Source organism: Drechmeria coniospora, chromosome 01 (genome assembly GCF_001625195.1).
Source record: "Drechmeria coniospora strain ARSEF 6962 chromosome 01, whole genome shotgun sequence".
In the NCBI taxonomy this organism is placed as follows: domain Eukaryota; kingdom Fungi; phylum Ascomycota; class Sordariomycetes; order Hypocreales; family Ophiocordycipitaceae; genus Drechmeria; species Drechmeria coniospora.
Window position 1 is genome coordinate 7,001,149 of NC_054389.1, and position 20,737 is coordinate 7,021,885.

The 20,737-nt window shown below is 61.6% G+C and overlaps 5 protein-coding genes across 5 annotated transcripts; 3 read left to right on the plus strand and 2 right to left on the minus strand.

Moving 5' to 3' along the window:
- Nucleotides 1-2,468: 2,468 nt before the first annotated feature.
- Nucleotides 2,469-2,754, minus strand: DCS_01819 (uncharacterized protein; the record flags this gene model as incomplete). Its single annotated transcript, XM_040799150.1, has 2 exons — nucleotides 2,469-2,516; nucleotides 2,566-2,754. 2 exons carry the CDS (start codon nucleotides 2,752-2,754, stop codon nucleotides 2,469-2,471), a joined length of 237 nt encoding a protein of 78 aa, XP_040660033.1.
- Nucleotides 2,755-9,045: 6,291 nt separating this feature from the next.
- Nucleotides 9,046-9,711, plus strand: DCS_01820 (uncharacterized protein; the record flags this gene model as incomplete). Its single annotated transcript, XM_040799151.1, has 1 exon — nucleotides 9,046-9,711. One exon carries the CDS (start codon nucleotides 9,046-9,048, stop codon nucleotides 9,709-9,711), a length of 666 nt encoding a protein of 221 aa, XP_040660034.1.
- Nucleotides 9,712-9,835: 124 nt separating this feature from the next.
- On the minus strand, nucleotides 9,836-12,529 carry DCS_01821 (uncharacterized protein; the record flags this gene model as incomplete). Its single annotated transcript, XM_040799152.1, has 1 exon — nucleotides 9,836-12,529. The coding sequence occupies one exon, from the start codon at nucleotides 12,527-12,529 to the stop codon at nucleotides 9,836-9,838; it is 2,694 nt and encodes an 897-aa protein (XP_040660035.1).
- A 1,021-nt stretch (nucleotides 12,530-13,550) lies between these two features.
- On the plus strand, nucleotides 13,551-15,073 carry DCS_01822 (uncharacterized protein; the record flags this gene model as incomplete). Its single annotated transcript, XM_040799153.1, has 4 exons — nucleotides 13,551-13,782; nucleotides 13,839-14,128; nucleotides 14,205-14,310; nucleotides 14,373-15,073. The coding sequence occupies 4 exons, from the start codon at nucleotides 13,551-13,553 to the stop codon at nucleotides 15,071-15,073; spliced, it is 1,329 nt and encodes a 442-aa protein (XP_040660036.1).
- A 4,111-nt stretch (nucleotides 15,074-19,184) lies between these two features.
- Nucleotides 19,185-20,392, plus strand: DCS_01823 (cAMP-dependent protein kinase regulatory subunit; the record flags this gene model as incomplete). Its single annotated transcript, XM_040799154.1, has 2 exons — nucleotides 19,185-19,604; nucleotides 19,691-20,392. The coding sequence occupies 2 exons, from the start codon at nucleotides 19,185-19,187 to the stop codon at nucleotides 20,390-20,392; spliced, it is 1,122 nt and encodes a 373-aa protein (XP_040660037.1).
- Nucleotides 20,393-20,737: the final 345 nt, after the last annotated feature.

Below are 20,737 nucleotides of genomic sequence, written 5' to 3' on the forward strand. Positions count from 1 at the left end.
CGCCGAGAAGAGTTGAGGTTGAGGATCAGGCAAGAGCGCTGTGGAGGAACGTGAATAAAATGAATCGGGTTGGCAGGGTGAGCTTGACGCGTGGGACGCGTTTTTGGCCCGCCGTTTCGCGTCCTCATCCGCCGCGGGGACGCGTTGAGTGGACGCGGCGCCAACTAGGACCACTGAACGGCGTAGTACAGTGCTCCGTACGTACTTACTTTACTCCGTACTGTACAAGTACTTAACATTAGTAGTGCTCCGTACAGTATTCAGTATTCCTCCGTACTGTAGTACCCGTCTTAACTCCACCACGCGCGGGACGGTTCCTATTTGCTTGCCTGTGCCTCGTCGATCGATCAGCGGCCGCTCCCGTCACCCGCTTCCCGCTCTCCTCCTCGGTTCGTCCTCACAATCACCATGGAGGATGCGAGAGAATCGATGGCCAGGCCTGATCATGTCTGTTCGTTTGCCCCTTCACCACCGCATCGGCCATGAGCGAATCCATCGCTCGCACGTCGGACGAGCAAACATCGCGACGAGGAACGAATACGAGCCAGGCGAACAATCGACGGGCGCCCACCCACGCCCCTGCGTCGGCCAGCCTCCATCTGCACGCCGACATCGTACACCGCCGGCTACGGACAAGGGCAGGACCACGGAGCGGCGAGAATGAAACAGATTTCTCGAACAGAGGCCAACCTTGCCGCCCGCATCCCCCGGGGGGGGGGGGGGGGGTGAAGTCAAACATGAGTGCATGGAGGCGGCGGCCTCTCGACGAGGGCTGCTGACGCAGACTCCCGAAAGTGGTACTCCGTGCCATCGCCTCCCGTCCCTGTCCCTGCCCGTCCTCTTGCGCCTGCTGCGAAGCGGCAACGTCGCAACGGCGCAACGCTGCAGGAGAGCTGGAGAGGGGGAGGATGGGCAGCCTGTGCCGGAAGCCACTTACACGTGGCCAACGGTTCCGTTTGCACCACGGCGGCGCCCCGCGCTTCCCCTGAGCGACAGGCGGAAGCAGTCGCTCGTTGCCGCGAATCGTGATGCCGATGCTCGCATTCTCGTTCTCGCTCGTGAACCCCGACGTCCGTAGGCGTACTCGCACGTACGCACTCGTCAAAGCACAAGAAAACGCACGTCTTTGGCCTCGTCCAGACTCTCACCTGCTCGGGCGTGAAGCGGCGCTTGGTCGGGTTGGGTGCTCGCCACATGAACATCGATCAAAGGCGTCGTCAATTTGATGCATCGACGGTCGCCCCCCCCCGTCTCTGCGGTCTGGTCCCTTGTCCTGCTTCGGAGGCGTCGACATCGTACACCGCTCTTATGACGACATACCGAGTACCGAGTCCCTGCAATCGTTCTCGTCGTCTTCGTTCGCCTCCGTCTGCCGTCCACGAGCCATGCAGGCACGGAGCAGGCAGCACGTCCCGTCCTGCCGTAGCACCTGCGTATGGCATCCCGCATCCCGCAGCCTGCTGCGTGCCCATCCCCCGGCACCCTACCGCCACCTCGAGCGCAAGCTTGGCCGTATCCTTGTACTTTACGCCAAACAAGGTGGCCCTGCGGGTGCGACGAGGACGTGTGCATGCACTCGGTGCGCGCACGAGAACGAGAACGACAGCTCGGCCGCTCGTGGCCTATGCCTCGCATCGTCGCGATACGTGGCTTCGCTCGTACGTGGGCGAAGCAGCCGTCTCGCTCGGCAACCCTCCCGCGGGCCGCTTTCGTGCCTCCTCCGCACCGCCGCCCGACGGCCGTCGCGTGTGCGGCTGTGCGAAGCAAGCGCAGGTTCGAGCAGCCAGACGTCGCGTCCTTTGGTGGCTGGCTGTCTGCATCTCACCGGCGTAACCCAGGTCGAGGCTCGAGGACCAATCACGACCTCCATGTCGTGTCGGAACCGCCTTTCATCGACGTGTCAGCTCATGTCGACGACGAGTAACGGCAAGGAAAGCCCACCTTGGCGGGCATCCGCATCGCCTCGGCGGGAGGCGACGCTCGAGACTCCAGATTCATGGATCATGCATGTTCAATTCATGCGCGACAAGAGGGCTACGGACGCTTCCCCGCCAACAGCCCACACGAAGCGCATCCATCGACAGCTCGGAAACGGAAAGCAAAGGTCCCTTGATTTTGTACTCCCTACTATGAGCGCCCCATTCCCCGAAGACGATCCCCCTTGGTGCGCGTGCGCTCTCCGTTCCGCCAGCAGGCGCCGCGTCCGTCACAAAAGAGCAAACCAATGCTGCGCCGCGACGTCGTGTGCGGCGCGGCAGCCGTCGAAAGGTGGCAGCGCCAAGGTTGCCTTGGGCATGCGGAAAGTCAGCTGGCCGAGAAGAGGCGACAGAAACGAGGTGCAATGTCTAACGATGCCAGTTGTACAAGCGAAGTGAAGAAGTAGAAGTATACGAAAAAAGGCCGTCGAAGAAGCAGGCGGCCCATGTGCCTTGGAGGGCCGTGGCAGCTTTGCGCGCCATGAGCCCGCGTCACGCCGCCGCCGTCAGGGCCCACGTGCCGGCGCACCAGAGCTCCTCCTCAACGACGAGGGGGCATATGCCACTGGTCGGAATTCCTGAAGCTCACAGGGCTCGGCGGCGGCGGCGCGGGCACCGTGTAGTCGTCCGGCTTGATGTGACGGACGGGCGTCGAGGGTCGCTGGTTTCCCAGAGTGGCGTTGAGATTGGCCAAGAGGTCTTGCGACGTCATGAGTCGAAGGTTGTTCCTCTGCGACGACGACATGGCGACAGGCGCAACGACCTGAGGGCTGGGCATCTTGGCGGGTATGAGCGTGTCGAAGGGAGAAATGGCGAACTGACGAGGCAGCAAATGTCAACAGCGCTGCGCGATTTGAAGTCAAAAATCCGGCACCTACAATGGCGGTGTGTATCTAAGCCGTCGCCTCGAGCCAAAGTAGGTGGGATGCGAGCTTGCGTGCGTGGCTAACCAACGGGTTGCCAATCGAGTTTGGCTTACAAGCGCTGGGGCGTGCGAACGGGTCAGATCGACGGCGCCACGGCGATGTGATCAGCCGGCTGTCAAGCGGTATATTGCCGTAGCAGGTTGCAGGTCGACGATGAATGATGTGGCGATGCTCGGCAGCTCCCCTTGCGGATTGTTTTTTTGACGCGCAGAGGCAGAGCGCAGCCCGGACGATGGCGTTATGGTGGAGAGGAAAAGAGGAGCAGAGAGCGGGATGGCAGCAAGCTTTCCACCTTGGCAGCAGCGAGATCAAGGTTGCTGTGGTGTGGACACTTGGGGAGATGGAGGGGGAGTGCAAGGTTGGAGGGTACTCGAGGTAGAGGCGAACTGGAAAATAATTGTGGAGAGAGCGAGCTAGAGGGATGGAGGGAGGGAGAGAATGCTGGGGAGGAGAGCGAGATATAAATAAGACGAGTCGGAAAGATGAGGAGTGAGCTGGTGGTGGTGGTGGTGGTGGCGGTGGTGGTGGGAGGGTCGTCGGTGAAAATTTCAAGGGCAGCTCGTCCGAGTCGGAACGATGAAGACGGGCAACTTCAGGGCAGGGCGATCGATCGATGGACGGTCAGGTCTTGTTCACGTTTAAAAAGTACAAGCGAGGGAGGGAGGCTATTGGATGGGAGGGGACAGGATGGGAGGGGACGGGATGGGAGGGGACGGGATGGGATGGGATGGGATGGGATGGGATGGTTTGGGATGGGATGGTTTGGGATGGTTTGGGATGGTTTGGGATGGGATGAATGGATGGGTGTATGAGATGGATGGGACAGACGTCAAGGGACAGCACAGCACGGCGGAAAGAGCAACAGGGCTCGGAAGGCAAGAAGAGGAAACTTGCTGGGCAGGGACGACGGCCGGATCGGTCAGTGCTCCCTCGTCCGCCGTGCGTTCAGGTCAGGCAAGGAAGGTCAGGCAGACGTTGGGAGAAGCCGGCAGGAACAGCCGGCAGTGAGGAGGGAGGTGCGAAGCAAGTACAGATCCAGCAGGCAGAAGCTGCGACCGGGCGGCACCAGCATGGATGGAGCAAGCAAACAGCAAACAGGCAAGCAAACGGGCCAGGAGTCGGCTTGGCAGGAAGGCAGCTGCTTAGGTGCCAGGCACCCGCATGGACGGGTTGATCAACGCCAGCGAGCACCGCGCACGCAGTCTGAGCGAGCGGACGATGCACGCCCCATTCCTGGGGAGGGGTGCGCGGCTGAGACTACCTCCACACCCTGGCGGGAGCTGATTCATTGAGGTATTGATTTGGACGCCGTACACCAGAGTACTTGTACTTGTATTACTCCGTACTTGCTGCTTTGCATGCATTCACAGCTACGGAGTACGGAGTACACCTACAAGCACTCCGTAATTACTCCGTATTTGCACTCGTACGGAGTACACGCTCCGCACATGCACATGTACTTGTAAGTACGCGGCTACACGTCCGGCGTCGTCACGTACACCTGTCGTACTTGCTGTACGAGTTCCAGTGCATTGTACGTATCGGCTCATCAGGTAATAATTGTTCATGGCGTTAGCACCAGGCACTCGGTGGGCTGCGATGGCGAGACTACTACAAGTACTAGGCACTAGGTACTAGGTACCTACTAGGTACCTACTAGGTAGATACCTACTAATAGCATTACTCGGTACTAGTAAACTACTAGGTACTCCGTACGACAGCACTGATACAGAGTACATGAACTCGTACAGAGTATCAATTAGTGGTAGAGTGCAATACTCACACCAAAGGACACTCACGGCGAGTACTGTACCAGTACAATCGACCTACTCGTAGTACTCGTACCAAGCACCATCTACCTACTTACTCCTTACTGTGCTAACCCATCTCTCGCCGCCAAGCACCTGCATGTACAGCTAGTCCCATGGTAGCGCTGAGGAAGCTTACTCGTGCTCCATCGCCGCCGCCGAGGAGCGTTCGTCGGGCCCGGAATAACAAAGCTGGCAGGACGACAAAGCAGCCAAGTGGCGGACAGGCCGCGCAAAGGGCAAGCATAGTTGGGGGGGGGGGGGCCTGCCGTCGCGAATCTGGTCCGTCCGTCCGTCTGACAAGCTTCGAGAACGCGAGAAACCCCGCCCTCTGGGCCGAAGGCGTCAGCATCAGCACTTGGGGGCAGCCGATCGTAGCCTCCCAGGCCAGCAGAGTACATTGTACGAGATATCAGAATACACCAACCAAGACGCGTGGGGAGAGTCGTCGGCCCCGGAACCGTCGAAAGCTCTACCAAAAATCGGACGGACGGACAGTCTGACTGACCGCTTCGCCAGCCAGGCCGCGAACGACCGATGTTGCAAGGTGCGGCGTGAATGGCGACGGCGGAGTAAGCATCACAGCCCATCGCATCGGCTGGCATTCTGCTGCGATTGCGCGTCGCCACCCCCCCCCCGCCCCTTTCCCCTCCCCCGCCGTTTCATGGGGGCCACGTTCGAGCCGATGCTGGCTCGAGGCCGGTTGGGGAGTCGGGTTGGGGAGGTCGAGGGGGGGGGAGCCTCGACATGCATCGTTCATCGGGAACCAGGCTCAGCGGTGTGGGGTTTCGGGAAGACGGTCGTCGACCTGTGCGAGCACTTGCAGGTTCGAGTACGAAGACGCGTTCAACAAACTCGTGTCGTCCTCCTACGTCACGGACGAATTGGTTCCGCAGACGATGGGCACAGATACGAGCACAGTCATGCGACGCAGTTTGGACGACGGAGCCACTTGGCCACAAGGTTTGTTGGTCTTGCGCTTGTGCCTGGCAGGACTAAGTACTAGGTAGGTAAAAGTACTCAGTAGGTACGGAGTACTAGGTAGGTTGGTTCCGCATGCGCCGTACACCCAGCACGTAACCTCGGTGTAAGTCGTAAGGTAACTCTACTACATGTACGGAGTACGGAGTACAGTGCTCGGTGCAGTACCAAGTGTTAGTACGTAAGTACGGAGCAGTCCCTAGTCCAGCAGCAAGTACCCCGTACAGTACAGTAGGTTCGCCGCAGCAAGCCTGTACTTATTATTACTTGCCCACCTACAGCACATGTTGGCGTAGCAGGTCTTCGTTTGGCCTCGGCGATGAATACGAGTACCGAGCATGGAGTGCGGTGATGGGATTCGAGCAGAAGCGACGCAACAAAAAACGGAAGAAGCCGGGGTCCATGCTTCATTGGACACCCGGGCTCGCCAATGTACGTCGAAATCTTGCCGTTGCTCCTCGTCCCATCGCTGCTGTCCTGGCCGCCTCTGAGACGCCGCTTGCCGAGGCGAATTCCCGACGTGTGCATCGCCATCTCGCACAAACATCCGTCACCGCCGTTGATGTGTGCAGGTTGTCTGTGGCAGGCCTATCGGAGTACACGTGCTCGGAGCAGGACGGAGCCATGGCACCGCACTCGCTCGCTCTTCAAAGCGCACATGTCATCCGTGCTCTCGGCGACCATGGACCCTTGGTCTTGTCGCTCAGTCACCGTACTTGACGCTTGCGAACCTACCACGTACGTCCAAGTAGGTGTTCTCTGTAGTTGTGCTCCGTGCAGGTACAGTAAGTGTACATGTAATTAATAATAATTACAGTTCTTGCACAAGTACGTGCAGCCAAGTACCTTTGATGACGTGGCTGCACTTTTTCGGACCTCGCCACACAGCACCCACCACCATCCAACCACGCATCACTGGCATGGCTGGTACGCAATCCGAGGGCACGGCTCAGAAGCTCCCAAGCGTACCGAGCCGTCGAGAGGCTCCCGCGTCGAGGAGACAATCATCAGCCAGCATTCGCCGACGGGCGTTTGGTCGGCGGCGGCGGCGAATCGATCGATGCCGTAGGCGAGGCACGCTTGACCCGCGGCGAGGAGCTGCCGAGACGAAGCAATACGAGCAGGCGGGTTGCTTGGCCATCGGTTGCTTGCCGTCACCCGCACTGCTTGTCGACGCTCGGAACTCGTATGGGTCGGTCCAGGGCGATGCGAGCGGGAACAGCAATACCGCCATGGTTCCCCGTCAGGTCGGTACCTCGTTCGGGACGCGAATCACGGCTTCTAACCTGCTTGGTGCTGGCCGGCAATACATCGGACGCAAGCCTCGATGGGCGCTTCGCTGGCATGTGGCACCAGAACGGTTCCCGAACCGTCGCGAGTCCAAGATGCCATCGACGGCCACCGGAGTGCTTGAATCGGTCGCTGGACACTTATCGCAGATGTCGGGCAGATCCGGAGCCTGACGCGGCCCAAACATCGGTTCCGAGGCGGCCGAAGCTGCGCGTCGTCCACCAGCTCGTCCTCGCCCGCCGAAGCCTCTGTCGAACGGCGCCTAGCCCCCCTGGCTCATGGCCCTCCGCTTGGACCAAGCAGAGCATCATCGGAAAGGGTTGCCCAGCTCGTGCGAGGCAGCGAGGCAGCAGCCAACAGCCGGCAGCCCACAGCCAGCAGCCAACGAGGCGTGCTTGGCGATGGATTTGCCGCAGAGGACACCGGCGAATACAGGACAGGTACGTCGGTGTGTACCCAACCAAACACTCTGCCGTGTAGATACGATACGATACTCTTCTGCTCGCACGAGACAGGGAGGGAGACCGCTGCCTCCTAGTGGCACCTACTACTGGGTACTAGCTAGGGAGGGTGCGGGCCTACCCAAGGACTGGTCATGTCAGCCCGACACACCCGTTCAAGCTTCGTGACGAGTTCGGACGAATTCGTGTCGAGGTAGCCGTGGTACGCGTCCATGCAAATCTAACTACCTACATAGGCTCGTATTCACGGCCAAGATGTCCCTGTACGGGGACACGCCGCGCATTCATACCTAGTATTCGTTGCACGAAGGAAAAGAAAATGCCAGCAAGTTTGCGAGCGTCGCGTCAGCGGTTCAGCCCAACGAACCCCCGTCATCCACGACCAGCCGCCCGGCCGAGCTCCCCCCAGATTTGAGGTCGCTGCGCCGCGGGGAGCGGGGACCTCTAGGCCGTCGGCACTCTTGCACGGGTTGTGGGGAAGCGCTGAAGGGCCCCTGGAGAGAGGGCGTGCGGTTAGCTGAGACCTGACCCGCGCTGCTGGGCCTCGCCGGCGTTGCCCATTCATTCACCTTGACCGGCTGCCGATTGCCCACTGACCATCACGGCCCGTCGAACGAAAAAAAAAATGAAAACGGACTCGTCCCGTGGGAAATGACTCTTCGTCACTGGCTGGCTGGGAATCCATGGCATGAGGCGGATACGAGAAATGTGGCGAGAAAGGGGCCCGAAAGCGCCAGCGAGCCAACCAGTCCAACCGCTCGGCTCGCGTGAGGCAGCAGGCTGTGATAACATCCACGCAACACAGCACGAGCATACTTGGGAGTTGTTGGTGGATTGGTGAGCGGGCACTCGCGTGCTTACCGACTTATAGGATACACCTAGTATCTAGCCACACCTGCAGAGTACCAGCTGCGCCTACAGAGTATTACCCAGCGGCACCAACAGAATACTAGTACCCAGCGGCACATACAGAATACCCAGCGGCACCTACAGAATACCCAGCGGCACCTACAGAATATCCAGCGGCACCTACAGAGTACCTTGGTAGCTGCACCTACACGAGTACGGACAAGTCAAGGTGGGTGCTTTGGTACTGGACTTCAGGGGTAATTACCTGCTAATTACAGAGTACCTATAGGCAGTCGCATTGAGTGGTGCCCTGAAGTGATGACTCCATAATACCCCGTACTTTCGTGGTGCCACGAGCAGCATTTGCCTCGCTGGCTCTTCACAAACAACGTCCAGCGCCCTGCTTGGTCAATGACACTCCGTACGGGATGCAAGCGTCCGCACGCGGCTTCGTGCTCGGACGGATACGCACCGTGATCAAGCACCAGCCGTACGACGCGAGCTCGAGGAACTCGTCAAGAGCTGTGCTGCGAGGGCGGCGCATGCGATGGTGCAACTGCATGCTCCATCCGTCGTCTGCGGCGTGCATTCCTCTTCCCCGCCAGAATCAATTCCAGCACTCTTTCTTCTTCGTCGCCGGCCACCCCCTCGATCCCCGACGTCGTGAGACATGGCTTGCTCGCAGCCTGCGCGAGGGAGACGATATCATTTCGACTTCCGACCGACCTGTCCCTCTCCGCTCGTGCGTGCCAAAATGAAAAAGGGCACCCAGACACCGGGCACCCAGACACCACACCCGGGCACCAAGACACGCGGTGACGGAAGCGTTGCTGCGTCGGTGCCCGAGTCGAGCCCGAGTCGAGCCCCGAGTCGAGAGCGACTGATTCGCAACGGCAGCATGCCTTCGATCGGCTCCAATGACGTGCGCTCTCCCCATCACACCCCTCCACGCTTGCCTCGTCCGCCTCGTCCGCCTCGTCCGCTGGCCATCCACCATCCATCAGGACGATTGGGCCTTGTGGCTGACTGCCCTGCGGCCTACGGAGAACTGTTCGTGCAGATGCATCGCCACATGGCCGCCCACGCCTCGATGCCGAGACCTCGCCGCTCGCTCGCCATCCTTGGGCCCCGCTCGGCTGCCCGGGCAGGCGATGCCGACGAGACCAGTTCGTACTCTGTCATCCCCCTACCCGAGCGTCCCGGATCCTGCCTCGGCATCGACGCCAGAGTCATGCGGGACATGCGTCTCTTGACGGTGACATTCTCCTTCATGGCATGCGTCAGGGCGACGCGGTCCATCCCTGTCATGGCGAGACACTCGAGCGCTCACGGCTCGCCACCAAGATCCAACAGCCCTCGGGCCAAGACACTGTGCGGCACTTCCTTTCGATTCGCCCTACGTCCATCTACCTGTACGTGAGGGACGGAGCATTCGTCGCAAAACTCGACCGCCCGCCAATGGCACCCGCCAATGTCACCCGCGTACGACATCTCGCCCCCCCCTCTTCTCCATGTCGTGCACGCACGCACGCACGCACGCCGGCTCATCCCTTGGACGTGTTGGCCGAGGTCCCGCCCGTCGGCGGCGCCGTCTTGCTCTTCCTCCGCGCCGGCTGGTAGACGTCGTTGAAGTTCATGGCGACGCCGAGGAATCGCATGTCGACGTCCGGCTGGTAGGCCAAGTCGCCGAGCAGGATCTGCATCCGCGCCCGAAACGACTGGCCCAGCTGCCGCAGCCGGTCCTGGAGGGCGGGAAACTCCGAGGCCACGACGCCGTGGCCGTGGCCGTCGTCGGCGTCCTGCCGCGTCGCGATGCGCACGTCGGCTTCCTGCCGCCGCGTAAAGTCGGAGACGCTCCAGCTGTAGAGGCCGTCGACGGCGTCTCGGTAGTGGAGCATGAACCGCAGGATGTCGCTCAGCTGCGCCAGGTACGACGACCGGTCGTCCTCGTCCTCGCCGTGGAGCCGCCTCTTGGCGCCGAGCAGCCCCTTGTGGGTGATGTCGTCGAGGTAGCGCTCGTGCGCCCGGATGAGGTCGTCGAGCGTGCAGTCGTCCTTCCGGATGCGCTCCTCGAGCGCGCCCCACGACGACTCGATCACCTCGAACAGGATGTAGTACTGCAGCTGGCCCACAAAGTGCATCATCTCGGCCAGCGTGCCGCGCGTCGACTTCCACGTCTGCGTCACCGCGGGGTCCGACGTCTGCAGCACGCCTCGGGAGCCCGTCATGCACCTTCGCCAGGTCGACAGCATGGCGAACTCGACCCTCTTGATCCTCCACAGAAAGTTAAACACCTTCAGGTACTGCCGGTTGCCCCACTCGGTCACGACGACGTCGACGGGCGCGTCGATCTTGTACTCGAGCGTGAAGCAGTCCCAGCCGATGTCGCCGTGGGAGAGCTGGAGCATGCGCGCGTCGAGCCGGCGCAGCACCTCGGCCGAGTCGTACTGCGCGTTGGAGCCTCGGATGGCATGCTCGAGCTGCGCCGTGAGCGTGTGCCGGTACTGCGCGCCGGCCGGCCGGTCGAGGTTCGCGGCGAGGGATTCCATGAGCAGGGCGATGAAGTCGCCCTGGCCCAGGAGGATGTAGCTCTTGAGGGCCTCGAGGTGCTGGAAGAGGTGGAACTTGTTGGCCATGAGATCCATCAGACGCCTCATAGTCGTCTTGTACGCTTCGTCGATCCACGCCTCGAGCGTCGCCGTGTCGCCGTAGCGGAGCTCCTTGGAGGCCGCCTTGGCGTAGTCCTCGACCCAGAGCGAGTCGCCGCAGCTGTTGCGGATGAAGTTGAGCGACTTTCCGATGAGGAAGACCTTCTGGGCAAAGTCGTGCGTCATGATGCTCGGGATGCCGTCGTCGTCGATCTCGTACTTGTCCTCCCAGATGTTGGCGGCCCCCTTCTTCCTGCCGCCGTCGGCCGCGGCGCCCTGCTCGCGGACGAAGAATTCACGGTACGGGTCGACCAGCTCTCCGTCGTAGATCCACTGCCGCAGGATGTCGTAAAACGGGTGCGTGAAGCTCGCCAGCAGCCGCTCGGCAAAGGCCGCGACGACGGGGTCTCCGTGCGACGAGGAGAAGCTGTGGATGAGGGAGATCAACTTGCCACCCTCCTTGCTCTTGGACTCCTCCGCGATCAGGCTCATCAGCCGCAGTCCCATGGTGGCCTCTCGCGTCCAGACGACGCATCTCTTGAGGGTCACGCCCAACTTTCCGATGCCTCGACGCGGCGCATTCTCGTCGAGGGAAGCGAGTGCCCTTCGAATCTGCGCCTCGAGCGTGGCGATCAAGCCCAGGTACGAGCGAAGCTCGGTGCCCATGGCGAAGCGTAGGCTCTGGCCGAGCAGGCCGTGGCCCGGGCTTTGGCAGAACGCATCCAGCCTCTTGTACAGGAGGGACGGCTCCGCCAACGTGTGGAGGATGGAGACGAGCGGCAGCGGAAGGGTCGGAGGAAGCGCGAGGGTATCGTCGTCGGAAAAGGGGAGCGTCGTGGAGGACAAGCCCTGGAGGGTGAAGGGGAGGTCCCGCAGGAGGGCGGTTTCGGGCGGATCCAGATCGCCACGACTGCTGGCGAGGAGCGTCGACTTCAACGACACATCCCTCACGCGTCCGTCGCCGTCGGCGAGCCCGGGCTCGTCGTGCGGCAGCCTGCGCAGGCCATCGGGCTGGAAGGCATCCTTGAACTGTGCTTCCTCGAGCCTCGAGGCCGAGGTGGATGCCCCGTGCTCACCCCTGTTCTGCCGCTTGATGGCGTCTCGACGAATGGCATGGCGGTAGTTGGGGGCCGACGGTCTGACCGCGCTCAGCAGCTGCGGCTCGCCGGCGTCGGGCGAGTCGGCCAGCTGATGGAGCAGGTACAGTATGCCCCATTTGTGCTCGAGCACGGGCAGGGCGAGGAGTCGGGAGTAGAGATTAGAGAAACGGAGGGCCTGGCCGGGGTTGGTCTGGATGAGCTTCCGCTTGATGAGATCGGACGCATGATGGACGTCGGAGGATATGGTTGGACCGGGCGGGCTTTGGGCGGTCACGGCGACGTCAGCAAATCCAGCCTGTGCAGCATCACCGAGCAAGAGCTGCCCACACGTCGAGGGGAGGGGAATGACGCACTTGTCTATGATGTTCTTCACGAGTCGAAAGTAGGCATCGTGCTGTTGCTGGGCCGCACTTTCGTCCTCGTCCGCACCGGTCGGCACAAGATGGGCAATCAGGCTGTCGATGGCCTTGGCGATGCGGTCAGGAGCCATGGCTGCATCGTCGCGCCAAGGGCCGTTTGGCAGCAGTCGAGCAAGCAGACGATGAGCAGGGTCGAAGGGACGATGCAGGGTCGAAGGGACGATGCAGCGTCAAAGGGACGATGCAGCGTCAAAGGGAAGATGCAGCGTCAAAGGGACGGTGCAGAGGTCAAAGGGACGGTGCAGAGGTCAAAGGGACGGTGCAGAGGTCAAAGGGACGGTGCAGAGGTCAAGTTGGTGGCCGGGTGGACGTTGACGATGGATCACGGCCGGAGTAACCAAGGAGCAAGCAAAGAGACGAGGGACGCGACTGGCCACTAGGCGGTGACGCGACGAGGGGCCTGACGAGTGCTGGAAGCTCCCCCCAAGTACGGAGTGCTAAGGGCACTATGGGGGCACAACAGTACCTACAAGTTAGGCACTAGGTACTGTCATGACCACTAATGCACATGCACTATTTACGTGCCTAGGTACTATTCTACTAGGTATTATTACTGCCAGGTAGTACCTACTAGGTACCTAGTACTCCGTACTAAGGTTAGTAATAATAGTAGGCTGGTAAGAACGTGCAGTACGGCGAGGTGCCAGGTACCAATAGGCACTGTTGACCGATCGGTACCTGAAGTTTAGCTGGTAGGTACCTTCTCTTCGCACCCACCATGGTGCCAATGGCAAGTACCCTCGCAGCCACGGGCAGGTACCTCCCTGCAGCAGGGTATACAGCAGGCCGGCCCCCAAGGGAGGCGGACGTAGCGCTCGACTTTCCACGCCATCGGTTCCGGCACACCACGGTCACCAGCCACAGACCAAATTTCAACTTCAATCCATCCGGCTGTCCTCTCCCCTCCGCCAACGGCCGAGGGATCGCCATCGACTTTGCGGCGTCGCGATGCCCGATTCATCAAAGTAAATGCCGGGCCACGATCGCATGACCGTCAGCTTTCGATTGATGCAACTCATGACCAAGCTTGCGCCTTGTGCGTTGCCATATCGCCGCACGCGTGCCGTCCGCCCGTAGCGCACACGGTCCACGATGCCCGACATCGACCCCGCGGCCTTGAGCCGGCCGCCGGTGACGCTCTCGACGCCCGTCCTCTCCAGCAAATCCCTCACCATCAACGCCTCGGGCGTGACCAAGACCACCAAGACGAGCCAAATAATCCCGGCCCGCATCGACCTCGAGTCGCCCTACACGGCGCTCAAGTCGACCATCCCCAACGAGCACTGGGTCGTGTACAAGGAGGCCACGGCCGAGTTCCTGACCGGTACGCGGCTCCCCTCCTCTCCGACGCTTGCCGGGCGGCTAACCTTGTCGCGACAGGGCGCCTGAGCCAGGATGAATTCTCCGAACGCATCGATCCGCTCCTCGCCGGCGACAACGGCGAGAAGGAACACCTCCACAACCAGCTCGTGGCGGCCATCTACGGCAACGTCACGCGCGAGATGCCCGACCAGGGCATCGCCCCGTGGGTCAGCGCCAACGACAAGCCGATGGCCAACGCCGGAAGCAAACCCATCACGGGCGACGCGGCGGAGCGAAGGCTCAAGGGCGACGTGATGCAGTTGCCGGCGCGCGACCGCCGACGGATCAAGGATCTGGTGCACAACGATGTAGGTGCTCCGAGCGAGGCCGACGACGGCGTCGATGGACCGTGACTGACCGGCCGGGCCTCCCCTCCCCCTCCAGTACGACCCGCACGAGAACCTGAGCAACCTGTTTTCCGAGTCGTACCGTCGGTCGTCGGCGGTGGCGGACGTTCCGCCGAGCGCCGGCGGCGGAATCAACAAGATGAGTGAGCCTCCCCCCCGCGACGGTGGCCGGGAGGCGGAGCCAAGGGCTGACAAGGGTGGCCAGACTTTGACTTGGAGATCAGGAAGCGGTTCACGCAGTCGCTCGCCGTCGAGTCCGGCGAGTTTCCCGACGTCGGGCAGATCACGGGGCGGATGCTGCCGCTATGCTACGAAGCTGGGCTTCCGAGCGGGCACGCCAACGACGCGCCCCACCTCATGTCGGTGGCGGCCGACATCTTCATCAAGGAAGTCCTGACGCAAATGTTCAGCCGCACGCGCAGCAACGGACCCGGCGACTCGGGCAGCGCCGGCTTCGGCATCGGCACGACGTGGATACAGACTCGCAAGTACCGCAAGCAGCTCAGCCAGGAGGAGGACGCGGCCCAGCGCGGCGAGCTCACGCGGGACAAGAGCGGCATGCTCCCCGTCGAGGCCAAGGCGGCCATCGAGCGCGGCCCGCTGACCATGGCGGACATGCGGCTCGCCCTCGAGATGGCCGACTCGGGCATGGCCCAGTTCCCGGCGCTCACGACGCAGGTGCTGTACGGCTACCGCGAGGGCGAGCTGGAAAACACAAACGACTACACGTGGGTCAACGACGCGGCACCGGCCGTCGACGACGCGGCCGACGACAACGCGATGCTCGCCAACGGCCACACGGACCCCATGGACATTGACAGCGACATCACCTGGGACGGGGCCAACGCTAAGGACATGGACGTGCTCGACTGCGTGCTCGACTCGTGCCTCGCCGTGGGCTCCTGAGGGGACCGAGGCGGCCGCCTTGTCGGCCACGGGCGATGCGAGGTCGGCGTTTCGAGGTACCCACGACGGACCAGGGGCCCGTGGTTGTTGGAGTCGTGTCGATTCGGCCCAAGGGGGACGCCGTCGTTGCCGTCTGCCGGGGTGCATTGTTTTTACTATTTAACTGCCGAGAATCTTCTTTTTCTGCGGCCATGAGGAAAATGGGGCGTCGATGTCTGTCATTTCGAGCACGGCATACACTCACCTTGCCTTCCTCGCCGCGGCACATGGGGGGAGGGAGGGAGCCGAGGTTTTGCTTTGGATGGCCGGGATTCGCTGGAACCTGCTGGAAGACTGTGGATTGACGCATTGGATCATGCATGGGATGGGGGACTGGATTGGATGACGAACGGGTGGTTGTCTGGCCGGACGGCTTGTATTTATATATGGACGATACCCACGAGCTCTCGGCTACGGTTCGGGATACGTGAGCTGGAGAGTTGGCCGAGTCGAGCGCCATATAATCAGCAGAAGGCGTTGCATGATGAGGGGACAGAGGTCAGGTCGGACGGCCGCTGTGATTGGCGATGCCAGGTGGTTCGGGGACGTATATTGTGCCCATCGGAACCGAGAGGCACGAGGCAAGAGACATGGACAGGAGGCAAGTGCAAGTGCAAGAGGCAAGAGCCAGTGCAAGAGGCAAGAGCCAGTGCAAGAGGCAAGAGCAAATGCAGGAGGCAAGAGCAAATGCAAGAGGCAAAAGCCAGTGCAAGAGGCAAAAGCCAGTACAAGAGGCAAGAGCAAATGCAAGAGGCAAAAGCCAGTGCAAGAGGCAAAAGCCAGTACAAGAGGCAAGAGCCAGTGCAAGAGGCAAGAGCCAGTGCAAGAGGCAAGAGCCAGTGCAAGAGGCAAGAGCCAGTGCAAGAGGCAAGAGCCAGTGCAAGAGGCAAGAGCCAGTGCAAGAGGCAAGAGCTAATGCAGGAGGCAAGAGCCAGTGCAAGAGGCAAGAAGCTGAAGCAAGAAGCAAGAAGCAAGACAATACACGAGGCCGGCCAGCAGGCGATACTCTGTGCACACGCTATACATTGGCCTGCTCCCTTGGATTGCACACGCGGTATGGCAGCTTTCGGCCGTCGCTCTGACACGTTCGTTGGTGATGATCCCCTCTACCACTAGCATCATGGTGACCTGACGCACGACGAGACACGGCCAAGGGACTCGCAGTCGTACGATGCCGCCTCTACCTGGAGCATCAAGAACAAGGAGCCAGCGTTAAGCCCGGCGATTGGTCGTGTTCGGATCGAGGACCCGAATCCGGCATCATCGACTGCGCTTGACGACGTTGGTGCACCGTAAGTACTTGTAGGTGTACAGAAGGTGTGCAGAATGTGTGCAGAATGTGTTTAGTAGGTGTACGGGGAATGTAAGATGTGCAGGGGATGAACGGAGTACAGTACGATGTGCAATTACCCCGTACTTGCAAGATATATGTACAGTACTCCGTAAGTAAGTATGTAATGAGGTGTGCAGCGTACAGTACTCCGTACCAACGTCGGTGATACAGTAGGTGTACAGTACAGAGGTGTATAGTACTAGGTACTAATGTAGGTGTGGTACCTAGTACCTAGTAGTAGATCTACAGCACGTCTACAGTACGTCTACAGTACGTCTACAGCACGTCAACAGTCTACAGTACGCCAAGATTGAGTCATGAAACGCAGCTGCGAAGGCACGCGTGCTAACCTCCCTCCGCATCTCCCCATCCGCCCTGCATCCGCTGATGATCCGTTTCACATCTTCCAAAAAGGCAGCCGGAGCTGCTCGATGGTTTGTCGGCGCAGGGCCTCTGCCCGGTGGGTAGGAGAGCTAACCGATGGCAGATGGCGGGCGTGCTCGCCCATGGCGCCTTGCCCGTAGCGGACGGAGGGCGACGGGGCCCCTCTGCGCAAGCGCAACCTCCGGCAGCCTACTAGCTTGCGTTCGGCGTTTGGGTCGCAGCCAGGACTCGGCCGACGACGCGGCCGACATGAAAAATCAGCAGGCTGGAGGGATTCAATGAACGCTCTTCGCGTCGCAAGGACGAGCGAGGCGAGCATTGCCTCGGGCATTCCCTCGCTAGGTTGCTACCATGTGGTTGCCACGAAGCGGCGGTAAGCAGAAGCAGACGCAGCACGAGGAGTTAACTGCTCTAGAGCTAGCAGCCCGTCGTGATCCGTACCCAAGTACTTAGTATTAGTTTGACACTGGTTTCAGCGAGCACCAGCCACGCCTCGATGCAGGGACCTCCGCTGCAGGTATATCGTTGGTGGGCGCCGCCGCCGAGAGGAACCTGGCCTGTTGGTACCGTTTGGTACCGTTCGGTACTCGTCGGCGCAGGCTCGCTCCCAACACGTGCCGTACCCGTACAAGGGCACACGTGGACGTGCGGCGCGACGACATGTACAGGTACAAGCCGGGGTGGGGAGCTCGGAGCTGCCAGGCCAGACCAGCCAGGTCAGTCGAGGCTTCCTTCGTTCGTCCACGGCGGCGCGGGGCTGGCCAAGCCCAATGGGTCTGGTCCGTGCGCACTTCTAGAAAGCTTCGGCAGAGCGATCCACCAAGTACCGCATGGGCCTGCTGTGGTACGAGCACTACCCATTGCACTCCATAGGTACTCCAAGAGTACTCCGTGACCTGCCGATGCCTACGTACTAAAAAGGAGTATATTCTGTGTATAGCACGATTACGGTACTAACAGCGCGACAGTAGGGAGTACTTACGCAGTATGCCGTATGTACTTGCCAGCATGTACTAGTGCAATTACGCTGCTCTAAGTACTCCGTACTCCATCCATCTCCTCCTCCCCCCCCCCCCCTCCTCCTCCCCACGCTCCCGCCTATCATCGACCCTCCTCCTCGACCCTCCTCCTCGACCCTCCTCCTCGACCCTCCTCCTCGTCTTCCTTGGGCCCAAGGTTCCAAGGCTAGGTCCCCCAAAGTCCCATAACCTGCTACCTCGTCCGTCCCGTCCTCGCCTCCGCCAAAATCGACGCACACGTGCACGTCTCCGGCGGCTTCGCTCCAACGCCTCCTGCTCGTCTCCCGCTCGCCTCAGACTGCTGCTTCTGGCGTTAGCGAGCCCGTCAGCCCCTGCTCCGTACACCCTCCTCGCTCGACTCATTCCGCCGCCGCCGCCATACGCCCGCCAGCTCCTTCGTCTCGCACTTCCTCCTACCATCAGCACCTGCCGCTACCTCCCCTCTTCGTCATCGCCAGCCGACGAGGAACCTCGGTCGTCCGCGCTCTCCCCACCAGCAATTCGCTTCCCGGACGAGTCTCGTCGCTCGGAACGGCAGCCCATCGGCGGATTCCTGCTCCTCGGCCGCGTGCAAGCACCGAATCGGCCGTCCAGCACCCTCGCCTCGCAGGGCCTCCTCTCCACCGTCGTCGACCCTCCTCGAGCTTCGCCTCTCTTCGCAGCCTCGCCTCGCTAGCCGTCCGGCAAGACCTGCGAGATCAGCTCTCCACGGACGCTCCGTCCGCCGGTGCTCGAGTAGGTCAACCCACCGCCCCCCTTCTTCCTCGCCACCTCCTCGTCACCTGCTCTCCTGCTTCTCCCCTCGCCCGCCTGGGGCCATGGGTACGCCGGCCTTTGCCGCGGTCCTCGTTCATCTCGTCGTTACCGCGTGCCCGTTCACCCACCGCACGACTCTGCGAAGCCGCCGCCCGAAAGGCGACGGGCAAGTTGGATGGGCTGGCTCGCTCCGCCGTCCGCCGTCCCCCCTGCCGTCGGCTTCCGCACGTTTCGCCTGCCGTGGCCCCGAGCTTCATCGTCGTCCCGTCGCGGCTCCGAGCTCCGTTCCCTCCTCCCTCCCCCCCCCCCCCCCCCGGCCCGTTCCGGATCATGCACCCCGAGCGAGGCTCCTTGGCGGCTAACATGTTCCAGACCTTTTGTGACGCTTCCTCGAGGATCATCTGACAAGGTTCGTTGGTGCCGAAGCCGCTGAGGCGAATCGACGGTGGCTGACGAACTGCATCGTCGAGCACCAGTGGGCATCGTTCCGCCTTCACGTTCACGCCCTTCCGCGGCACCGGCCATCTCGTCTTGAATCCCCATAGCGCTCTTCAGAGTACGCATCGGCTTCATCGTCATCATGTCAGGCGCCTTCACGAGCCCGTTCGGGGTCAACGCCAACCCGTTTGGCGGTGATCGACCGTCGAACACGATGCACAGCGTCGTCGAGGAGGACGAAAATTCGTCCAACGGCGCGCCCCAATTCTCGGGCGCCTTCGGAGCTAACGCCGCCGCCGACGCCTCGTGGTCGACAAGGAACGCGCCGACGCCGGAGAGCTACCCGGCTCAGTACAACTTTGCCCGTCGCACCTCGGTCTCGGCCGAGTCGCTCAAGCCCAGCGCCGACACGTACGACAACTGGTCGCCGCCCTTCCACGAGAAGACGCGCGAGCAGATGGAGCGGCTGAAGCACGCCATCGAGGGTAACTTCCTCTTCAACCACCTCGACGAGGACCAGAGCGCGCAGATCCTCGGCGCCCTCGTCGAGAAGCCGATCCCGGTCAAGGACATCAAGGCAAGCCAAGCGCCGGCCCCGCCCCGGGACCCAAGGGTGCCAGCCTGGCCCATGCTGACGCGCGCGAGCAGGTGATAAGCCAGGGCGATGCCGGCGACTTCTTCTACGTCGTCGAGAAGGGCTCCTTCGACGTGCACGTCAACCCCAGCGGCACCATCCAGCCCGGGGCCGGCGGCCTCGGCGAAAAGGTCGGAAACATCCAGGCCGGCGGTTCCTTTGGCGAGCTCGCCCTCATGTACAACGCGCCCCGTGCCGCCACCGTCATCTCGGTCGAGGCCGGCTGCACCCTCTGGGCCCTCGACCGCCTCACCTTCCGCCGCATCCTCATGGAGTCGACGTTTGCCCGGAGGCGAATGTACGAGGGGTTCCTCGAGGAGGTGCCCCTGCTCGCCTCCCTGACGCCCTACGAGCGTTCCAAGATTGCCGACGCGCTCGAGACGCAGAAGTTTGCCCCCGGCACCATCATCATCAAGGAGGGCGACCCGGGCCACTCCTTCTTCCTGCTCGAGAGCGGCCAGGCGGACGCTTTCAAGGGCGACCCGAGCAACAAGGTGCTGCACTATGAGAAGGGTGACTTCTTCGGAGAGCTCGCCCTGCTCAACGACGCACCCAGAGCCGCTAGCGTCGTCGCCTCGTCGGACGTCAAGGTGGCGACGCTCGGCAAGAATGCCTTTCAGAGGCTGCTGGGCCCCGTCGAGGGCATCCTGCGCCGGACCAGGTACCAGGGCGTCGCTACGGGCGTCGAGGAGATGGATCCCTTGCATAGAGAGTGAGTGAGGGGATAGGCCGAAGGGGGCACGTCCCGTGGTTGGCCCGATGGTGGCGTGGGCTCGCCGACGCGCCCGTGTGTGCTTCTCTGCTCTGCCTGCTCTGCCCCCGCGCGCGCTCTGATGGGTTTGTGCTTCAATCGGCGTTTCGGAGAGGAATAGTCCAGATGCCATCACCCTTTGCTTCCTGAGAAAGACATTCCTCGTCAACAGATGATTATTTTCACCTTTACCCGGCCCGAGGATGCGTAGTATTTGGCGAACCATGACAATAGAAACAATAATATCTGCATGTACATGTGTGCATATGTGTGCGTGTGTGTGCGCGCGAGTGCGTGATGGCGAGCCGTA